The sequence below is a fragment of the Haplochromis burtoni genome, unplaced genomic scaffold (genome assembly GCF_018398535.1).
Source record: "Haplochromis burtoni strain Fernald_Lab_line unplaced genomic scaffold, NCSU_Asbu1 Contig_31, whole genome shotgun sequence".
NCBI classification, from domain to species: domain Eukaryota; kingdom Metazoa; phylum Chordata; class Actinopteri; order Cichliformes; family Cichlidae; genus Haplochromis; species Haplochromis burtoni.
Window position 1 is genome coordinate 583,435 of NW_024582392.1, and position 20,891 is coordinate 604,325.

Sequence of the window (20,891 nt, forward strand, 5' to 3'; positions counted from 1 at the left end):
CACTGTTACAATGGTAGATTCTCATATTAGACATGAAGAAACTTGAATTCTGCTCTAACGCTAATGCCGGTTCAAAATACACGATATCAGCCCATCTAATCTGGACCACATAGGGCGTCTGAGACTGGAACAAAAAGTTTATCATCTCATCTTGCACACTGTGTCACAATGGACAAAAAAAATGATGCTGCAACTGATACGCCTCATAAAGTGTGACAAAACAAAAATGCCACAAAGTCTTTCCACAACAGCTCACTCGCTGTCGTGACACTGACCGCTTTTTCTGTGTACGACTGCAAACATCAGAAAAGCAGAAGGCGGCTGGTGTAGATGTAGTTTGATGCAGCTATGAAACTAAATTGACCACTGATGTCAGACACGCTGCGTCAGCTGCCATTATCTGTTTACATTCTTTGTTTTAAAAAAAGAAGCAAACTTTTAACTCTTTTTTCCCCATAAAGACGAAATTTGACGACCTTTATATTCAATACACATGCGGTCTGATGACCTTCAGAATAAGTTCTGGGATTTTCCAGTTTAGCCCCAGTAAACTGTACAGGCAGAGATAACTCTCTCTAATAATCGCAGTCATTTTGTTCTGGAAGCAGGCCTGAAATCTGACAAACTATTCAGCTCAGAAAAGAGAAACAACTTTTTACCCCTGGAAGGCATCCAAGGTGGAAAACAGTTAAACTATCAGCCATCATTTAATGACAAATTGGCTTCTATTTTTTAATTTCTGCACTTTTAATCAATGACTAGCAGATAAACAAAATCCCAGCATTTTGGCTAATGTGTTCACATCATTTAAAAAAAAAAGTATTCTTACTAACCGACCTCTTTTAATGCAGTTTTTGAACACACTCAGAAATATCTGGACTACAAAGCGGGATCATATTTCTCCCACATTAGCTTCCCTTCCTTGGCTCCCTGTTAAGAATTGAATTTAAAATCCTTCTTCTCACATACAAAGTCCTGAAGGATCAAACCTCCATCACATCTTAAAAACCTTTTAGTATCATGTTATCCCGGCAGAGTGCTTCGCTCACAGACTGCAGGCTTACTTGCGGTTCTTGGAGTTTCTAAAAGTAGAATGGGAGGCAGAGCCTCCAGCTTTCAGGCTCCTCTCCTGTGGAACCAGTTTGGGAGACAGAAACACTCTCTGCTTTAAAGATCTGATTTAAAACTTCCCTTTTTGATGAAACTTATAGTTAGACCAGGATCAGAAGCATTTCTTAGTTATGCTGCTATAGGATAAAGCTGCTGGGGGGTTTCCCATGATGCCCATTTTCTCTCCACTCCCCTTTCTTTTCACTATTAATGTCTTTAAACACCATCACTCCATGATGCTAACTTTTGGCTTCTTGTTTGTGTTTTCTCCCTTTCTCTCTATGGTCTACATTTTTCTTCCTTCTTGCCAAGCACAAGTTTTCTTTCTCACATTGTGGGCATTTACTGTGCAATTTTAAGGGGGTTTCAGCACGACTACACAAAAACTACTAAAGCCAAAAGGTGGGCAAAGGAACAATTCGTTACATTTTGAACCAGATCTGCAGCATTGACCTTGGCAGATGATGCACTCACCGACTGCTTTTCTGCTTCATTCATCTGCAGATAAATTGTTTCATCTGCAAAGTGTCTCAAAACTGTGAAATATTTCAGCTGTAGCTGCCTCGTTTTGTCCAGCTAACAATCCATAACCCAAAGAAATGCAGTTAGCAGATCATCAATGAAAAGGAAAAGCATCAAAAGCTTCGCTGCTATTCATTTTCGGTCTCAGTGTTGATTTATATCGAAAGTAAGCCACATATTCATTGCCCTGTTGTTGGTACTACAGAGATAAACTTGCTGTAACATCTTTGGGAAACACGAAGAGGAGGAGGTGAACTAACAGACAGGGAGTGAGGGAGGGAGGCTACTTCTGGCTGCTTTCTGAACTGCGGTATTGTCACGATGGGGGTGGTATAAGAGGCTGTGACTGGCCTGAAAGTGCACACAGAGGCTCATTGACAGGGCGGAGGAGAGGAGGCTCGGTGGGTCCCGGCGGGGCTACAGCAGTGCCAGCGAGCTCCTTCCACAGACTCACAGCCGCTGGTGCTGTCAGAGAGAAACCACGAGGGGAATGCAAACGGAGTCGATGCTGCTGCTCTGCTCAGCTTTTTTTTTTTTAATCCACCTACTACTGAGCAAGGCAATATTCTGAGCACATTTTTATTCATCACAGAGCAATTGACGCTAAAAAAAAAAAATGTCCTTGCGACGGCATATTCTGATAGGATAGTGATGCGACAAGGTCGATGTGGGATGTTCATTTATTCACATCTGAACAGCCTGATCGCTGAATTTATTCTCAGGTGCAAGAAAAAGACTTAAAGGGATATTCCACTGATTTAAACATGTATTTAACCATCACAGTGGGGAAACTACACAGACTGAGAAATTTAAAAATAATAGAGTTATATCAGCTTCGGGTTGAGATTTTATTTTAGCCATTAGCCCTGTAAGGTGAGGATCATACTCTGCTGCGGACAGCGTGGATGAGAAGTCAAGCCTGCTGTAGTCGACTGCAGTGCAGCATTTCTGTGGACGACTCTGTGGAGTCACACATGTCAGCACAGAGCCTCAGTCCTACCCTTCACCAAGATCCGAGCATACTTGTGCACGCAGAAAGTCTAAAACACTTTTATCTAATTATTCTTGCATCCCTTCACAGGCTTCCAGTGAAATTCACAATCAACTTTTAAATTCTGTTACCAACATATAAAGCTCTACATGGAAAGGCCTTTACCAGAACAGCCGGCCTCGCCAGTCCTCTGATGTGTGCATGTCGGGATGAATGCCTGACTGTATGGTAATCAGGCGATTAACTTAAATTAATAATTAAACTCTCTGATGCTAAACAGTCTACAGAAAAGAAATCTTTCGCCAAAACACAGAATTACAGTTATGATTGGTTCTCAGCATCCTTCTTAATGGAGGATCCACCACATTAAAGGCTTTTAAATGAAGTAGACTTATGTGGAAAAGAGTTAAAAGTCCCCCCAACACCAAGTCTGCACCAGTGTGAACTCATAACGCATCCCACCCACTATCCAAACCTTCTGTTTACCAGGGCCAGCCAATCAAAAGGACGGGCTCTAAGAGATAATGAACCGAGAGGCTACACCAGTATAACATAAATAAGGAACTGCACTGGGAATCCCAACAAGCTTATCAGGCATCAGAAACAGATACTGTTTGAAATAATCGGTCAAAGTATCAGCAGGTTAACCGATAACAAAAATAACTGTTAGGAGAAGGATGTGATGAGTTGCAGTGAATGTAATATTCACTCGTTCCTTTATGCATGAGCAGTAACAAACATCACAGTCACTGTGCACAATATTTGCATTGAGTGGGCAATAAAATCCATTCCTGTGGAACCAGTTTGGACTCGTGGGACAGAAACTCTCTCTTCGACTCTCACGTTCAGCTTCAAACTTTCGTTTTGGTAAAGCTCACGAACGGGACTGGATCAGGTGACCCAGAACAAATCCTTAGTTACCCTGCGACGTGCTCAGGCTGCTGCAGGACTTCCACGATGCAGAGAAGCTTTCTATGCATCTGTTATTTCTGATTTTATAATCTTTGCATCTTCATGCTCCCTGCACCTTTCAACTCTGGAGCTGTATGTTTCTGATCTACTCCAACCGATAAGACTAGTGCAATTCATCATGGCCTCCAACCATGCATGTCACAATAATATCACAATAACCCTATAAAGTCTGTTAAAATCATCCATAAATTTATTTTTGTTTATTTTTAAAACAGTACTGGCAACTTTAACTTATATGAAGACATATTCCTGCAGAACTCAGATCAGACAGCTCCAAATCACAGGGCACCGTAACACCATCTCAGAGGAACCGACGTTAGCCCGAACGCTGGGTAAGCAGAGGAGCAGCAGGAAGAGGAGACAACAAAATCGTAATTAAATTAAGAATTAAATTAAGAATAAAATCTTCAACAGTCTCCAGAGCATCACTCAACAACATAACAGCAGCCTGACTGCACCTGCATGAGTGACTCGGTCTAACTGAGCTGAAGTGTTGTGGGAAAGTGAGTCTCTCCAACTGCAAGATGGGATCCAGCCAAAAGAGAAGAGAGCCAATATAAACCACAAAATGTGGCCCAAACTGTGCTGCTGCTGCTGCACGAATTCAAACCCCAATTATCATCAATACCTTTATATACTTCTGTACTTCCAACCAGATTATCAAGATAATCAAGTTAAAACAATCATCTGTCATTTTGCTCTTTTTCTTCTTTTTATCTGAAGTCAGGTCACAGTGGCAGCAGCTAAACTGGGTATTCCACACATGCTTTCTCCTAGCTACACTTTCCAGTTTCTCCTGTGGGATCCCGAGTTTCTCCCAGGCCAGATGAGGCACATAATCTCTCCAGTGGGTTCTGGATCTACTCTGAAGTCTCCTCCTAGTATGGCATGCCGGAAAAACCTTCAGGTAGACATCCAGGAATCCTTTGGACAGGAAGGAACAGCGACTCTACTCAGAGCTCCACCTAGGTGTCTGAGCCCAGGCACCCTGCAGGGAAACCCATTTGACCTCGTTCTTTTGGTCAGCGCACAGCTCACAGGGCTGGCTGAGGCAGATTTGCCTTAACGTGAACCAAGACGACTGAAAGAGACTTTGGTCATCAAGAAAATTAAACCCTGCTGGGAAACGTTTTAGCTTCGAGGAGTCTGGAGAGGAAGTTCAACAAATGCACGAAGTTGCAAAAGCTGAGGTAGTATGATGAGGATTTTTTTTAAAAAGGAGCAGCCCCCGCTGAGGCCAAAGGTTGTCTTCACTGGCTCTGTCTGAGGTTTCTTCCTGTTAACAGGTTTTCTCCCCGTTGCCACCGACAGCTGCCTCGGTGTCATTCTACACTACTTTAAGGTTTTGGCCTTGCTGTGTAAATTCCTAAAATAAACTCGGCCAAAGAAAAGTCTTGGTTGTTTTTTATGTCTATAGAAATAGGGAAGCAAACAAGAGGACGCGAGCAAGAATGCACGCATAAAGAAGGGATGGAAAAAAAAGAGCAAACAGATAAGATGAAGGTCAAAGTGAGCACAAAGTGTTTTGTTTTTGTAAATGCACCCTTCTGGAAAACACAGCCACTCAATCAGACATCGCTAAGTGTAAACACAGGGCAGCGAGGCGCCGCGTTCGCAGCTAAAAGCTCCAATCAGTGAAGAAAACAGGCAGGATCATGTGTTAGCCTCTGAGCCAAGCGGGCATGTGGTGCTTTTGTTCCTCCTAAAATGACTCAAGCGGATACCTGCGTATGAAAAATGTGAGCTGCGGGGACACTGCTGCACATTCATCAGCAAACAAATAAAGTGCAACTTGACACCAGAGGAATACTAACATGTCTTCTGCTGGAAACAAATAGCTGTGGTGTCCTTTAAACAAATCAGCCAGCAGCGACTGCTGCAAAGGACGGATTAACTTTTCATGGGTGTAAAGCATTGACACAGAAACTACCAACAAGCCTGCTGACTAACAAGCAGGGAGACGGAGGAAATGAAACAGAGAAGTAGCACCGAAACAGAGTCATAGATACATTTTTTTTAAAGCTCAGACAATAAAAGAACTGAAGCAAAGGACAGAAAGGAAAGTTAATCTGCAGATACATTCATGATCGCCTGTTTTTTAATTGAAGATGCAGAACTTTCTTTGTGTTTGCTCCTTCTTAAATGTGAGCATGTGCTATAAAATCTATTACGGTTATAGAATTAATATTTACATATAGAGTATACACATATAGGTTTGAGACTTGGTGATTAGTAACATTTTCATATCAATAGTGTGTGAAATTTTGCTTAAACACTGCAAAAAACCTCATTTCCTCACTTATCTGGTTAATGAGGCACACGGATGGTTACAGCTCCTTAAACGTGAGGATGTGGTGCTATTCTCCTTATATTAGATTTACAGTTACTGTATGTGGAACAGTTTGTGATTTGGTTTTGAGATTTTGTGCACGAAACACCAAAACAATAAATCATTAACTCAACAGGTAGCAAATTAATACCGAGCAGAAGATTTTCAGCTCATTTAAAAACAAATATGAACATAACAGTTTAGATTGGCTTTCACTGCATGACATCTAAATAAACAAAATTGATGCCAGCTGAGTTTTCATTTAAATTTGTTATATGACTATTTTGCATCTTTATTCCGATACTTCCTGCCACGTTGCTAGCCGATTTGAATACGCGCTCCGACGCCATCGTAGGATTGGACACGTGCCAAGGAGTTGGAGGGAAACATTAACAGTGAGTCACGTTTTCCCTTTCCCCCCCCCTTTTTTCTTTCACAGTAACATCTTCACAATAATGTGCTGTGTGTGTGAGAAAATTGCTAAACTAGCACAGTCTAATCTGAGTAGTCTAACACAGGGTTAACCCAGCTGTGTACTCTGGGATTTTGAGTGAGTATGAGATTTAAATTTAATGGTACACATCAAAGGGTCTGATTAATAGTGAGGAAGTAAAACAGATGCTTTCTTGTGTGAAGGAAACTGTAATCAACTAAACTGTGGGTGTCACGCTGCAAGTGTGCATTCAAAAGTGCCTTTGTTTGACATCGTATAACTAAAAGAATAACTGGCGACATTTAATACGACATCCGGGCTATTTTCTGCAAATATGAATGAGCGTGTGCCTTTTATATGTGACATTTTATAAGCTCAACAATGAATCAATTTGTACACAAAATAGTAAATAATAATTATTAGCCTTCAGGAAATCATAACATTATGAATCATGTACTCACCTGCGGGGTCAGCTCTTGTAATGATCCTTGAAGAGGAGTCAGTCTCCCGTCAGGCACCTCTGTCTCCCAACAACAAAACCACGGAGCTGGGGGCGAGAAAACCGGGACATGTTTTAAAACACAACAGCTCCGAGGCTGAAAATCTCCTCGGCACAATGCATGAGCGGACTCCCGGGAGGACACGGAGAAGGATATCTGAATCTTGGATTAGACTGCGGTATTTTATGGAGAACATCAAGTCTCTGTATTTCTCTCACTTCATAATTTGACACACATTTGTGAAGATATGAAAAGAAAGGTGCAGTTTTAACCCCCCATCAAACAATGGGGAAGAATCCTGGATTCAGATCGAGCCTTTTTTGGAATAATCCTGCTAACAAAGACGAACCAACCAATCACAGAGGCTCCTCGGTGGAGGTAATAAACCCCCGGCCTCATCTTTCCCCCTCCCATCCTCCTCCTCCTCCTCTCTGCATCTTAAATCATAAGAAGAAACCGCAAAATCTGCCCGTGTGTAACCAGATCTCAAAAAGTTTGATGCCGGAGTTTAAGATGGGGTTTGAGGTCAATGTCACCTCTGCGATGGGACGCGGGGAAAGGCCGCAGCCTTCCTCGGCTCCACAAGCGAACAGGAAACCGAGAGGAGAGGAAGATGCTCCCTTTGCCCTCGGGAGACACCGGCACTCGGCAGACGCCAGCCATGCAAAGACCACAAGCCCCCGCTCCTCTATCTCGCCCTCTTTCCTCAATCTCGTCTTTCCTTTCATCTCTGAGTCATTGTAAAGTGTAATGAAAGAAAGATGGATGAATAATTCAGTAGACAGCATTTAAGAACTCCCCTTTTATGTCTTTCTGAGAATGCAGGACAGTGCCACACAAAGATTTCCTTTAAAGTTTCAGCCTAATGTGGGATTCCCCCATTAATCGAACTCCCCGTTAATTATGCTCGCTTTCTACAAAGGTTTACAGCATAAGTGGGGCGCCACGTCTGCAGTAGGGTCTCCTCAGCCAGCGTTTTTTTTGTCTCGTCAACACAGATATGTTTGGGCGCCGAACTGCAGTATTAACTCTTCATTTCCAAACGCGCTCTATAAGGTAACGGGGCCTGATCCTGTTAGATCTTGTCAAACTGCAATGGGATTAGAGGTGTTGAGCATCTGCCCACTCAATCTGGGGTTTTAATAGAGCAAGAGCAGATCCGCCGTTCTGGCCTCGGTTTGCCAGGTGCTGAGAAACGGAGACCACAAAGTGGCCAGCAGATCGAGAAAAAGCCCTAAACAAGACTCTTACTTTCAAATCCATTTTTTTTTTGAAGGTGGGATGATAAAAAATTAGAAATATTCAAGGAGGCAAATTTAGGTTTTCAAAGTGGTTTGGTGGGATGCTGGGGATGAGGATGAGGAGATTCATGGAATGAGGGCAGGGATAGGGGGAGAAAATTCAAAGGCGACTCAGCCAAAGCAGAGCGAAGAAATGCACAAAAGCTTCTTAAATCATGTCAGTCTCACTCTTGGGGATAGGCAAGGCCATCCGAAGATACGTCAAACACCACCCTTTCCATCTGCCAATCTGTAAAGGCAAAGACTGAAGTTCTCGCTGTGTACGCAAAGTGTGTAGGCGGGATATGTAAACAATGTGACAAAAACCTCAATCCTCACACGCTGGAATTAAGCAAGACTCGGGAATGGCTGAATCTCTCCTAAAAAATGTAGGCCAGAGTCGTTTTTTTCCCTCATTTTCTGCAGACGCACAGTGGTCGGTATCATTAATACAGATGCAGATAAATATCAAAGTGGAATAGAGATGTGTGTGAGACAGAATCAGGCTGGCGGGTTCCCTCGGCACTGCTTCCTGTCTGATGTTTGGCTACATGAACCGAGACGAATCGCACACAAGCAATATTTGGGATGAGGAGCGAGAGGAGGTGGGGGAAGGGATGGATGAGGAGAAGGAGGAGGAGGAGAAGGAAGAGGAGGAGGGGAGCTCCCTTCCCAAAAGAGGTCTGAGAGATTGGAAGTGAGCCATGCAGGTCTGAGAGCAATCACACAAAACGCAGGGATCCTTCTTAAATCTGTGCCAGCCAACCTCCACACCCATGGAGGAAGCACATCAAGGGTCCCTTCATCCTCCAGATATCACACATTCAGGCAGCATTCAGGCAGCACACCATCCACCACCTCCACCCACCCTCGTGCACGTTTGGCAGATTTATGGCACTTTGTTAGCGGGAACCAAAACGGGATTTGGAGCTGGTTCAGGCAAACATTTAAATAAAAAGGACACAGAGTGTTAACAGTGCTCAGCCTGCTGCTGTAATAAAATGTAAGCTAACCCACGGATATTAATGCTAACCTAAACAACTCACACACACATATGCACACAGGGAAATCAGCCCTCCTTTAGCAGTCATCTCGTGCCTATTCACGTCAAGTCAACACCACAAAACACGAGACCCCTCGCTGTCATTTCAGGGAGAAAAATCTGCTTCACTTGGACACAGAAACAACATCCCAACAGGCAGACAGAGCGCCGGGCGCTGAAGACCATGTCAGCTGTAAAAACTGCATCACCAATACAAATTAACCCCCTCCTCCCAAAGTACACATTTTGGGTCATCTCACCTTTCTCCTTCTGCCTTTTCTGTCATCCAGTCATCTGAGAGCTCCTCACACCAGAATGAAACGTAAGGCACGAGAAGCAAAGAGGGGAAAAAAGACATGAAAGGAGGCCACAACCTTACATTTCTGCTTTCCGGCCGCCGAGGAGATTACGTCCCCCCCCTCCCGCACCACCTCCTGTTAAAAGTGCCGTCACTTTGCGAGCGTGGCGAGGAAGCCGGTTTCCTCTATGCTACAGCTAGAAAAGGCCTGTCCTTGGGCATGAGCATTGTGTATGTGTCTGTGCTGTCTGCAGAGGCTGCCATGCCTCCCATTGTTCCAGGGCGAGTGAGGCAGGCTTCCTACCCCAACAGACCCTGCCTACTACAACAGCTGTGGACCAGCCCCCACCTCCCAGTTGCTCTCCTTCTCCCCTCCTCCTCCACCTCCTACAACTCCTGCCTGTGCTGCTGCTGCTGCTGCTAAACATTAACCCCACAGCTGCCGGCTTGGGTCATAAAGAGGAGGAGAAGGGGGAGTTGTTTTCACAGGAGACCCTACCTTGTACGGACAAAGGGACGTAACAGGGAGAGGATATCCGACATCCCGGCCGAACTGACAGCAGCTCTGCACAGAGCCATTAAGTGCCCTAGAAAGAAAACAGGCTCTGCACTAAGAGGATTGTCCTTCTCTTTCACATTGGCAGTACGTGTTGGACAGAGTCCTGTGCGACGGCACAGAGGGAAAGACTGGAAATCAGGAGGAATCAGGAGGCTCCAGCTTATGATTACTTTCATTAGAAATTATAGTCTCAATTATTCTCTGCTGTGGCTTAGAGAAAATGGAGCAAACACAGCAACCCAGAGTTAACAGAGCCCAAATTATGTGCCGAGATGAGGTGACGGGAGGTTTTTCTTATCTCTACATATTGTATCTAAAAGATGGAATCTGCCATTCGAATGCAGCTCGTTTCTGGACTTCAAATTTTCAAGCCTTTAAAGTTAGAGCAGCAAGAAACGACTGCAGTTAGTTGAAAGGATGTGTACTATGTTACCAGTTAATCCCATCAAGCTTGTTTAAACATACAGGTGCAACAATCAGACACATCTGCAAAGACACCAATAAGCAGCTAGGTGGAGAGGTCCAATTCAGGGACTTCAGTTCATGGAGGTGAGACCTAGCAGGCAGCGGGTTCAGTTCAATTTGATTTATTTAGCACCAAATCAACAAACCATGTGGCACAAAGCTGTCACCCTGGGTTTGATTCTGTCCTCGGTCATTTGCTGCGGAAACCTGAGCATCAGCAGGAAGAAAATGCACTACATTTAGGTGTTAGAACACACTCCGTGTCATCAATATTTCCTCATTTGACAGCTGTAATCTGCCCCACTCAGCAGACTCTCTGTGTATCTGTTTCCATGCTTGCTTGTTTGTTGTTCATCAGTCCTGGAAGTTGCCACTTGTGACCAACCAAAAGAAGAAAGGTTGCACCGATGTTGGTGTAGCCACAAATAAAATGGAATCTATCGACTTTAGTAGCCGATGTTTATGTGTTGTGCAACATCCGTTTTGCGTTGGCTCGGAGACACTGGGGTGAACCCATGATTTAATAACGGCATCCAGAATTTCACAATCTGTGGATCCCCAAAAAGGAGAGAAAAATGGGGCCCGCTAGCATTACAGCTCAGCTGATGTGGATGGCATGACTGTTTGCATCCGGTCACAGTGTCACAAGCCTCTCGTATGGGTGGATGAACACATCCTTTTTCTTTTTTGAGTAACTGGGATTTTTGGGGCGAGACACTTTGCCGAGTACTTCAAATAAATTTCTGTTAGCACCTCAAAGTAAGAAAGTACAGTTACGTTATGTTACGTGAAGATATTTGTTACACTTGGACCCGAGGGGACCCTAGCAGACGCATGGATGCGGATATATAATCCCGGGTTTAATGACTAGCCTGGATGATTTACTGCTCCAAGTTCAGCCTGACCCTAGCTCAAAACCAGTCATAGTGGTTGTTTCTTTATCTTCTGTTGATAGCTTTAGTTAACTTCTAGAGGTTCTAACCTTTCTTTTCTTTTTTTTTTTTAAAAACACAGAAAGAATTAAAGTTCCCTGAAAAAGTCTCTTTTCTCCAACCCACCATGTAAGAGTCAAATTAAAAATTAAACAAGTAAACTAAACTGTGAGTCTTTTTTTGAAAGCCTTTGATAATTACTTATTAATAAAATATGCTGCTTTATTTTCTCAGTACAACAGTCCCAAACCCAAATGGGTGACACATTTCAGAAGTATGGGTGAGAAAATGTTTGGGGGGTTTTTTGGTTTTAAATAACTGAAACAGTTATTAGTTCCAGATTAATCGCTTCAATCGATTAATGAGTTAACAGTGTGGCTGTTGTGCAGCAATCTTTGTGAATGGGGGGGTCACGGCTTCCACAATCAGCGTCTTGTGTGAACCGGTCAGCGCCCTGGCAGGTTTCTCGGCACAGCGTCTCGGTGTGGTTTCTCTCTCCAGGTTTTCACCCGGTGTGACTCAGCTGCTGTCCTTATTAACAAGGCCACATCATCCTCACATACCAGACACAATAAACCAAGTCTGATGACAAAATGACTGGGAGCCACGGCAACAGCGAGAGGAAGAAAACACGGGTTTCATGAGCAGAATGTGGGAGGATAATATAATAAAGCAATAATGGATGGCAACACATCCCTGCAGCATCCCTGCCCCCGTAAACAACTCTTTAAATCGCAGATATGTAGGTTCTGATTTAAAGTAATAATATGACCCTAATTAACCAGACAAAAAAAAAGACACCTAACCCAAATTGACCTTGCCCCACACCAGACATCCTATAGTGGAAATCAAATGCCCCGGGGCACTTACAATTGTATTCAAATCTCAACAAAACACCCGAGCCCGTTTGGCAAGTATAGAGCTGCCCCAGATTCAGTTCCTGGGAAATGAGACGGTTTGTTTTTCCAAGATTAATGCTGACACTCATGAATCCCATATGGAAAAATCACGGGAACCCCCAAAGACAAAAATGCTGCTTTATCAACTCAAATGAGCTGTTTGTCTGCGGAAAATTGCACAGGTCATCATCGAGAATCAACCACAACAAAGAAAAAAAAAAAAAAAAAAAAAAAAAAAAAAAAAAAAAACACACGACAGATGCCGAGCCTCACATCAAAAATCACCCAGATCAAAAGAGCTTGTGTCCACTGAGGATTTATCCTCTTATTGCTGACACATATGGCCGTCCTGCCCAGTCTGTACTCACCACCAAGCCTCTAATCTGTGTCCGCCTAGTGGCTGAAAACTTTAAAGAAGCCGTCCTAATCATCCCACCACCACGTGAGCAATTAAACCGTTTCTGCTAAACTCCCAGGGTTCTTGAAGGGCATTACATTCATTCACAATTCACATTACACTGCGGTACAGACAAAAATAGCATTTCTGTTTACTTTCAGCTCCTCTGGAGAGACTAAACTCTTAGCACTAAAAAAATCCACTTAGGGTACAGAAACGCTACCTCACTAATGGTTAAAAAGCTGTAAACCAGCACCAAAATGACAGTCACAAACCAAAAGCCACCACTCTCTTAACCAATAAAAACTGTTTGATGTGTGTATTCTTCATGTGTGGCCTTCAATCCGGCACTCAGTCATCAAAACCTTAAAAACCCATGCTATAATCATTGAAGAGCTGCAATAAAAACATGTAATCTGTATTTATTTTGACCAATTCTTAACTTTTTAACTGTAGTTTTGAAAGCAACAACCAGAATATCTTTATATTGTTGTTTGGAGAAAGCAAGACGTTTGAAGAAGACCTTGTATATTTTTGTACCATTTAAAAATTACATTAATCTACTAAATAATCAGAAGAGCAAAGAAGTAAACGGCTTGTGGTGTCACTTTGTGATTGCCTAATGTCTTTCAAAAGGATGAGATAAGAGCCATCTGAGTCCATCTAATCAAGCTGGGTTGTTCCTCTTTGTGTTAAAGGGACAGTTCACCCCAAAATCTCTTTTTGCTTTGCCAAACTACACCCGCCAATCACAGCACTTTGCAGAAGGAAGCGTTCATCCTGTGATGAGACTGCGAGTCACAGCATGACAGGATGTAAGCTCGCTGCACGCTTCTTTTTGTTGGCGGATGTAGACAGAAAAAAATAGTCCCTACATGTTACTGCTCATGAGGTTTGTGGATTTTGTGAGTAAGTGCATCATAATTTTAATAAAGAGAAATTGATGCTGAGCAGTATTTAGTTGCATTATGTTAAAACGACTAAAATAGGCGATGCACGCAATACAGATCAATAAACAGCAGTACAGCTGGCAGGAAAAAAAACATCTGAATTTTATTTTCGGGTGAGCTGTCTCTTTAAAACTTTTACTGATGCTCGGTGAGGAATCTGCTATTTTTAAATCTTCCATTATTTTCAAATTTACATTTAAAGAGCTTAGAAGAAGTGCTACAAGTAGGAAAAAGTAAAAGTATGGAAAAACATTTTTAAACTTGGCTGTGGTGGAAAACTTGGTGAAGTAAAGCAAATAGTGACAATGTGCAATAGAAAGAAACCTGTTAAATGAATCATGAAAAACCAAAGGAGAGAAGTGCAGCTCTGTGCGGGACATCATGATACTCAAACCTTCATCAAATTCAGATGATTTTTCTCATTTTGTCATCATAAAAGGTGATTAATTGCACCATATCTTTTCTTCTCCTTTCAAACTGCATCCAGTGGGAGAATTGGCAAAACAATTCCTCCAATATGCCTCTAACAGTAGGGAACCCGCTTTTTTCATCTGCTTTGGCCCATTTTTATAAGACTTGTGAGCAGAGATGGGCAGTAACGTGTTACTGTAATCCGATTACTTTTCTTCAAGTAACGAGTAAAGTAAGGGATTACTATTGCAAAAACGGTAATTAGATTACCGTTACTTTCCCGTAGGAACGCTGCGTTACTGCGTTACTAAAACCGTGATTTTTTTTGCGAGGATGCCTCATGACAGTGACGTAAGCGAGTGCGACGTTTGTGACAACAGCTGTGTGCAGATCAACAATGGATCATATATCGAGTGTGGGAGAGAGTATGAGCGTGCAGCGTTTAAAGCGTGGAAGTACTGACCTTACTTTGAGTTTGATTCCATAAAAAGTGACAAAAACATTAGTGTCCGTCTGTGCGTGGGAAGAAAACTTCTTTTTACAGCGAAAAAACCCCTAAACAAGCACCGAGTGCGCAACGACGTAATGGGAAATTCACAGAGAAACTCGCGGATTCTTCCACTGACCGCTGCGGCACACCTGCACCAGGGTAAACCTCCGCCTACCCTACTCCTGCTTTACAGGTGAAAATAGAGCAACAGGACCGCTGAGTCTTTGACTTTATTTATTTTCTGCTGTGTTTTACTTGCATCTATTTGAAAGAGTGAGTGTAAACACAAAAAATATTTTATTTTATGTGCTGGAATGTGCAGAAAATAGGTTTAAATGTTAAACTAATTTATTCAAGTCAGAGAATGTTGCATATAATTAAATTTTTGCTTGATGCATAAAGTTAAAAGATTAAAACTAATAAAACAAGTTTTAAAAAGAGACTTTTCCATTTGATTACATTTTGTATGATGGATTATGCAGAAAAAGTAGAATTGGGCTGAAAGATCTATCGCTTTATCACCTATTCAGGTTGTAAATCGTGTTTTTAAAAAGTAACTAAGTAATTAATTACTTTTGAAAATAAGTAATCAGTAAAGTAACGGATTACTTTTTGGAGTAAAGATTAGTACTGAACTTTTATAACTTGACCAACACTGCTTGTGAGACAACCGGATAAAAATTGGAAAAGAAAATCATGGACACACAAAGGGAGACTTAACTTTAAAAGGCTCTAACCCAATGCTCTGCTTTGTTGCCTCAGCAGGTGGAGAACTTGCGTGGTGTTGCGGTTAGCCAGAAGTGTGGACCTAAAGCTTGAAGATCATCTAAAGAGCAGAACAGTCCTGTCACCAGAGGAGTTTGAGTATGTCCAGCCACAGGAAGAGAAACAGCAGCCCGATCAGTGAATAAGCTGGTATACTTGACAGGAAGGACTGCATCTAGATGGCTAGAAACGACTGGACTTTCAAAATAAAAGCAAGGCATAAACTGATAAATGTGCAGGTAAATTTGGCACATGCCCACCACCCTGGAGCCACTTAAGCCTTAAAATATTTTTAATGTGTAGAGATACTTTTCGTCAGCAGCTGTGAGAGTGCTGCAGTCACGCTACCTGTGGAGGTCTGACAGAGCAGTGTTAGCACTACCATATCGAGCTCAGAGGGAAGTCAGGTGCCCTCTTTGATATCTCCGGTGGAGGAAAAGGTGGGTGATAGGAAGTCACAGTCAAATTTTTCCAAACATGCACTTACGACTACTTGATGCTTCATGTTGCCGACTGAACGACCGTTTTTGCAAATGTTTGAGAAGGCAACTTTAAATGAAGGCAACACAGAGACACCTGAACAGGCACTCAAATATAACCGAACATAAGATATACAGATGTTTTATTAAACATACTAATGTTAGTAATCCCTGCACATTCGTTCAGATTATAGCAAGAAGATTCTTGAACGATTCAGATGCTTCCCCTTTCACACTATGGGTTTCAGGGTTTCTGTATCAGCAATTTTTTATTAATACTTGATAAAAATAACACAGGTCTATGGTTAACTGTCACATGCAGCTCACACAGTACATAACGCATCTTTGTGGCACCTGTGCACAAAAAAACCTAGGCTTGTCAACCCGCAGCGCTGCGCATCAGCAGTTAACATGTCACTTGAAAAAGCTGAATGAAGGGCTGTCAGGGGTTTGTCATAACGCTGCTGTGTCAGGCATTAACACACACAGACATCTGTATGGGATGAATGGGACATTGAGGGAGTAGCTTCCCTTCTAAGAGGGTCAAAGACTGAGAGCGCCGACATGACCTGAATGAGGGCTGGTCACATGTTACCCCGAAGCTAACACAAGGGAATGAGGATAACTCACAACATAAAAGGCCTATTGTAACCCCCCTCCGCCATCCACTCTACCCCTCGAGTGAGGATCTTCAGCAGCGGCTCAGAGGAACTCAATGGTACCAAAAACCATGAGCCAAAGGGTGATAGAAATGCATCTTAATGGAAGGAAACTCGAGGGGAAGAACATCTCCTGGAGGCATCCTGGCAACGGTCATGTGGCCGACTTCAAATTCAATGCAAACAACACATGAGACGTGACCTGTGACAGTGTCACGGCGCCGTCTGACAGCTCTGTCTCAAACACGCCGTTCGCACACTTGCAGCTCTTCATGTGCTGATTACATAAGATGACATAGAAACCCCCCCCCAACCCCCAAAACAAAGAACAGCAGCAAACAAACCATCCAGACAGGAAGTGAAACAAACGGTCGACTAATCAATGATCCACAGAAACATTTAGGGCATCAGCTAATGATTATTGCTTTAATTACTTAATCTGACAGTTGCTCTCTACACGTTCATAGTTTGAGCTTAAAACTGTTGAAATGTCATCAAATGTTTTGTTTTCTCCAGGAAAGACAGAGAATTCATTGCAAGAACAAAGAAGAAGCAGCTGATGAGGTCATTTCTATTTGCTCACAAATTACAATTTTGTGCCACCAACACAGTTAATCATTATATTTGAATATTAACCACACTATTTTCCAGCATAAAGACTCTTTTGAGCGATAACTGAACAAAAGTTGTCTGTTAAAAGGAAACTTTTTTTTTTCTAAAGCAGAAACATGAAACACTTCCTCATTTTAAGTTGTCACTTGAGAGGATTTGCTGCATGTTTCTAAAACGCAAATATTTTTGGACTGTTGTTGGGGAAAAACAAGTGATTTAAACCTTCTTTTCCATAACACCATAGTGTGTCTTTAAAGTTTAATCAGAAGAAATTATTTTTTCATGCTTTTATACCCTCGGTTTCAGCCCAGTTACAGCCTGAGCTTTTATGTCGGTGCTGATGACGCCCCTCTCAGAACAGTGCAGTCCCTTTCCTTTTGGTCCCCAGGCCACAAATGACACTAACAACCTCTGGTGACTTATCATAACTCTTTGAGTTTGGCGGAGCTCTCTAATAACTGTCAGTTGCTAACAAAAAACTTACACACTGAAACCAGAATCTGAGCCAGAAGACAGAGATACTTATGCAGAAGTATCTACAGTGAGATCTGGTGACCGACGAGGCCATTTTGAGTATAATGAACTCATTCTGCCTTCAAATCAGTTTGTGATGATCCTGCTGGAAGCAGCCATCAGGAGATGGGCCCGCTGTGGTGAGAACGGGAATATTCAGGTAGGCTGTGGCACGTAAATAAACCTCAGTTTGTACTAAGGACGGGACGGATCCATGTTTTCATGCTGTTTCTTACGGTGGCCCTGAGAGGCCAAACGGACTGCAACTTAAGAAAACACCAGCGATAAGAAAAATGCTGCAAAAGCACACAAATAATAATGGATTGCATTTATATAGCGCTTTTCGAGACCCTCAAAGCGCTTTACAATGCCACTATTCATTCACTCTCACATTCACACACTGGTGGAGGCAAGCTACAGTTGTAGCCACAGCTGCCCTGGGGCAGACTGACAGAAGCGAGGCTGCCATATCACGCCATCGGCCCCTCTGGCCAACACCAGTAGGCGGTAGGTGAAGTGTCTTGCCCAAGGACACAACGACCAAGACTGTCCGAGTCGGGGCTCAAACCAGCAACCTTCCGATTACAAGATGAACTGCCAACTCTTGAGCCACGATCGCCCAAAAACACAACAGAAATAGGAAAAATAACCCAATAACCCAACGGACCAGTTGCAGGAACCCAAAACATGGTAGGCATGTTTTATCATGATTCATATAATACTGATGACGGATTTTTAGGCTAATAGTTAGGCTAACACATTTACTTCTCATCTTTTCTTTCCTCACAGAACCAATAGATCCTTCACTTCTTTTAAGTGTCTCCCAGCGCAATTCTTAGCATATTTTGGTTCCTGGAACTGGTCTCAACTGGCACAAGGGAAGGGAACCCGTCAGGTTATTGTCTCCCCAGAAACACTTCCCTTGTGCTTTTGGAAATCAGTTTTTTCCTTATTTCCATTGTCGTTTTTCCTATTTCCTTTGTGTTTTGTGTGCTTTTGCACCGTTTTTCTTATTAACCGTGTTTTCTTAAGTTGCAGTCCGTTTGGCCTCTCAGGGCCACCGTAGTTTCTGCCAAATTCTGACCCAAAGATCAAAATGTTGCAGCAGGAACAAGAGACTCATTAGATCAGGAAACATCTTCTAATGGTGTGCGTTGTAAACCGTGGCCTCAGTTTCCTGTTCTTAGCTGATAAGAGTGGCCTCGTGTGAGATCCTCTGCTGCTGTAGTCCATCTGCTTCAAGGTTCGACATATTGTTCCTTCATAGATGCTCTTCTGCGTACTGTGGTTGTAACAAGTGGTGTTATGGATTAACTGTTGCCTTCCTATCAGCTCCAAGCAGTCTGACCGTTATCCTCTAACCTCTGACATCAACGTGGAATTTTTTTCAAGGACAATCAGCTGGTTCTGAAATATTCAGACCGACAACTATGACACACTCAAAGTCACTGAAATCCCTTTGATGCCCAGTTTGAACTTCAGCGGGTCGTCTCGACCACATCAACATGCCTAAATGCACTAAATGCTGCCATGTGATGTAAAGACTGTGTTAACAAGCAGTTGAACGAGTCTGTCTGAGCCACAACAAGCTCATTTAATGAGTGGATAATACTTATTTAATCAAGAGCCTCATTAAATTGTACAGACCACAATTTACTTGTGTACTCTTTGAAAACACAACCAAAAATGCTCGTTTATTTTGATAATAATTACAAACTTAGCCCTTTTTCAAGCACAGTGTTACAGTGTTTCACAGTTTGGATATTTAAACATTTAAACTGTGCGGCTTTCCAAATGTACAGCTATAGCTCAAAAGTAGGGGGTGGGAATTCTTCACATGCAAGCGTGTCTTCCTACCAGTAACGGAAGGTTTGGTGTACTTTATCATAGTCGAGATCTTTGAGAGTAAGCAGTGCCTACTGTTGTGACATCACATGTTATTGAATTCCTGACTGCTGAAATATGAGGCGTGCATTTGTTCCATTGAATGAGTGTTTAAAAAGTTTCACTGTGCTTATAAAGCCACCAGATCTTTTTGATAATAAAAAAAATCCACGGAAATCGCCCTTCCTATAAAATCAAACCTTTAAATATTTTACCTGTGAAGTTTAAAGAAAAAGTTGTTGAGTGTTCTCCTTTTTGCCATTTACTAGTCCAAAAACAGCTAGATAAAAACATCTTTGCTAAAAAAGCAAAGATGGCATAATTTGTTTGTTTCTAACTTTTTTGTTAAGATGACATTTGGTTGTGTAAGTGATACCACGGTTCCTGCGGAGAGACTTTTTTTTCCTTTACTCAGATTTCTCAGATTTTAAACCAACTGTTTGTTTTTGGACTGTTGGTTAAAAGAAGCCGTTTCAAGACATCGCCGTGGGCTCTGCTAAATCGTGATTTTCCTTCATGTTCTATTAGATTCATTGAGAAAACATCTGGCACATTTTTTTAGCAGATGGTCCATCGCTGCCATTTGTGGTTGGGCAAAAAGAAGCAACTGTCTGAATAAGAGCTGTAAATCAGAGCCGTGGGGTACAAACGCCCATTGAGAGGCAGACAGTTTAATGTAATGTGCGCAGCCCCAAGTGAGGATGGAGTGCTAATCCACCGACATGAAATGTGACACCGGGATGTGCGGGGTCTACAGCTGGGGCTATAAAAAAAACCTTAGTGTTAATTTGCATGAAGCTTCGGCTTAGTCGGACCTCATTAGGAAGTCAGGAGTTGTAACCGGCGAGCCATCATCACCGGCTAGCTGTGGTCTGCCTGGCTGATGGTGTTTGCTGTGCAGCAGAAATGGCTTACAGAGAGCACAGACTCAGCGGCATCAATCAGTCTGCAACTCTCTATGGAAACAGCTTCACTAATTTTAGGATCAAACAAAGTAAAATATTCTCTATTTAAGCTTCTCGTACGCAAAAATGTGATGCTTTTCTTGGTTAACTAAAAATCGTGCTTTTGAGACGAAATCTAGAGCTCAAGCTGTAAAAGACGCATTTTCTACATGTAATAAAAGAGAGAAATAATTATGCGTATTTAAGGGGTGCATTACACCAAGCTGCTGCCAATCAGTGAAACAGGGCGACAGGCCCTAGACCAGACCATCTTTGCATAATTCAAACTTTAAAATAATCCCCGTTCATCTTAAACTGGGCCTTGTTAGAGCTACTCACTTCATCTTCTGCCTGAAACAAGGCGTTTCAGCTCCTCTCGCTTTAGGACAACTTTTTTCTGATTGGCCCCTTATTGGAAACTTTCACCATGTTTAATATCTTCATCCAACACTGAA

The 20,891-nt window shown here is 42.5% G+C and overlaps 1 protein-coding gene across 4 annotated transcripts in view; it reads right to left on the minus strand.

Annotated features, from left to right (window-relative positions):
• Positions 1-20,891, minus strand: part of nckap5l (NCK-associated protein 5-like) — a 57,498-nt gene that overhangs the window by 20,627 nt on the left and 15,980 nt on the right. For 2 of the 4 annotated variants that reach the window (XM_005918760.3, XM_005918759.3), the window contains exon 2: positions 6,819-6,904. Coding sequence is in view for 1 of the 4 variants with exons in the window: in XM_005918759.3 (XP_005918821.1) it covers positions 6,819-6,904 (86 nt within the window). In the remaining 3 variants the exon portion in view is untranslated. Of the gene's footprint in view, positions 1-6,818; positions 6,905-9,439; positions 9,952-9,976; positions 10,055-20,891 lie in introns of those variants that run through there. The other 2 variants (XM_042219285.1, XM_005918761.3) reach the window with 2 other exon arrangements.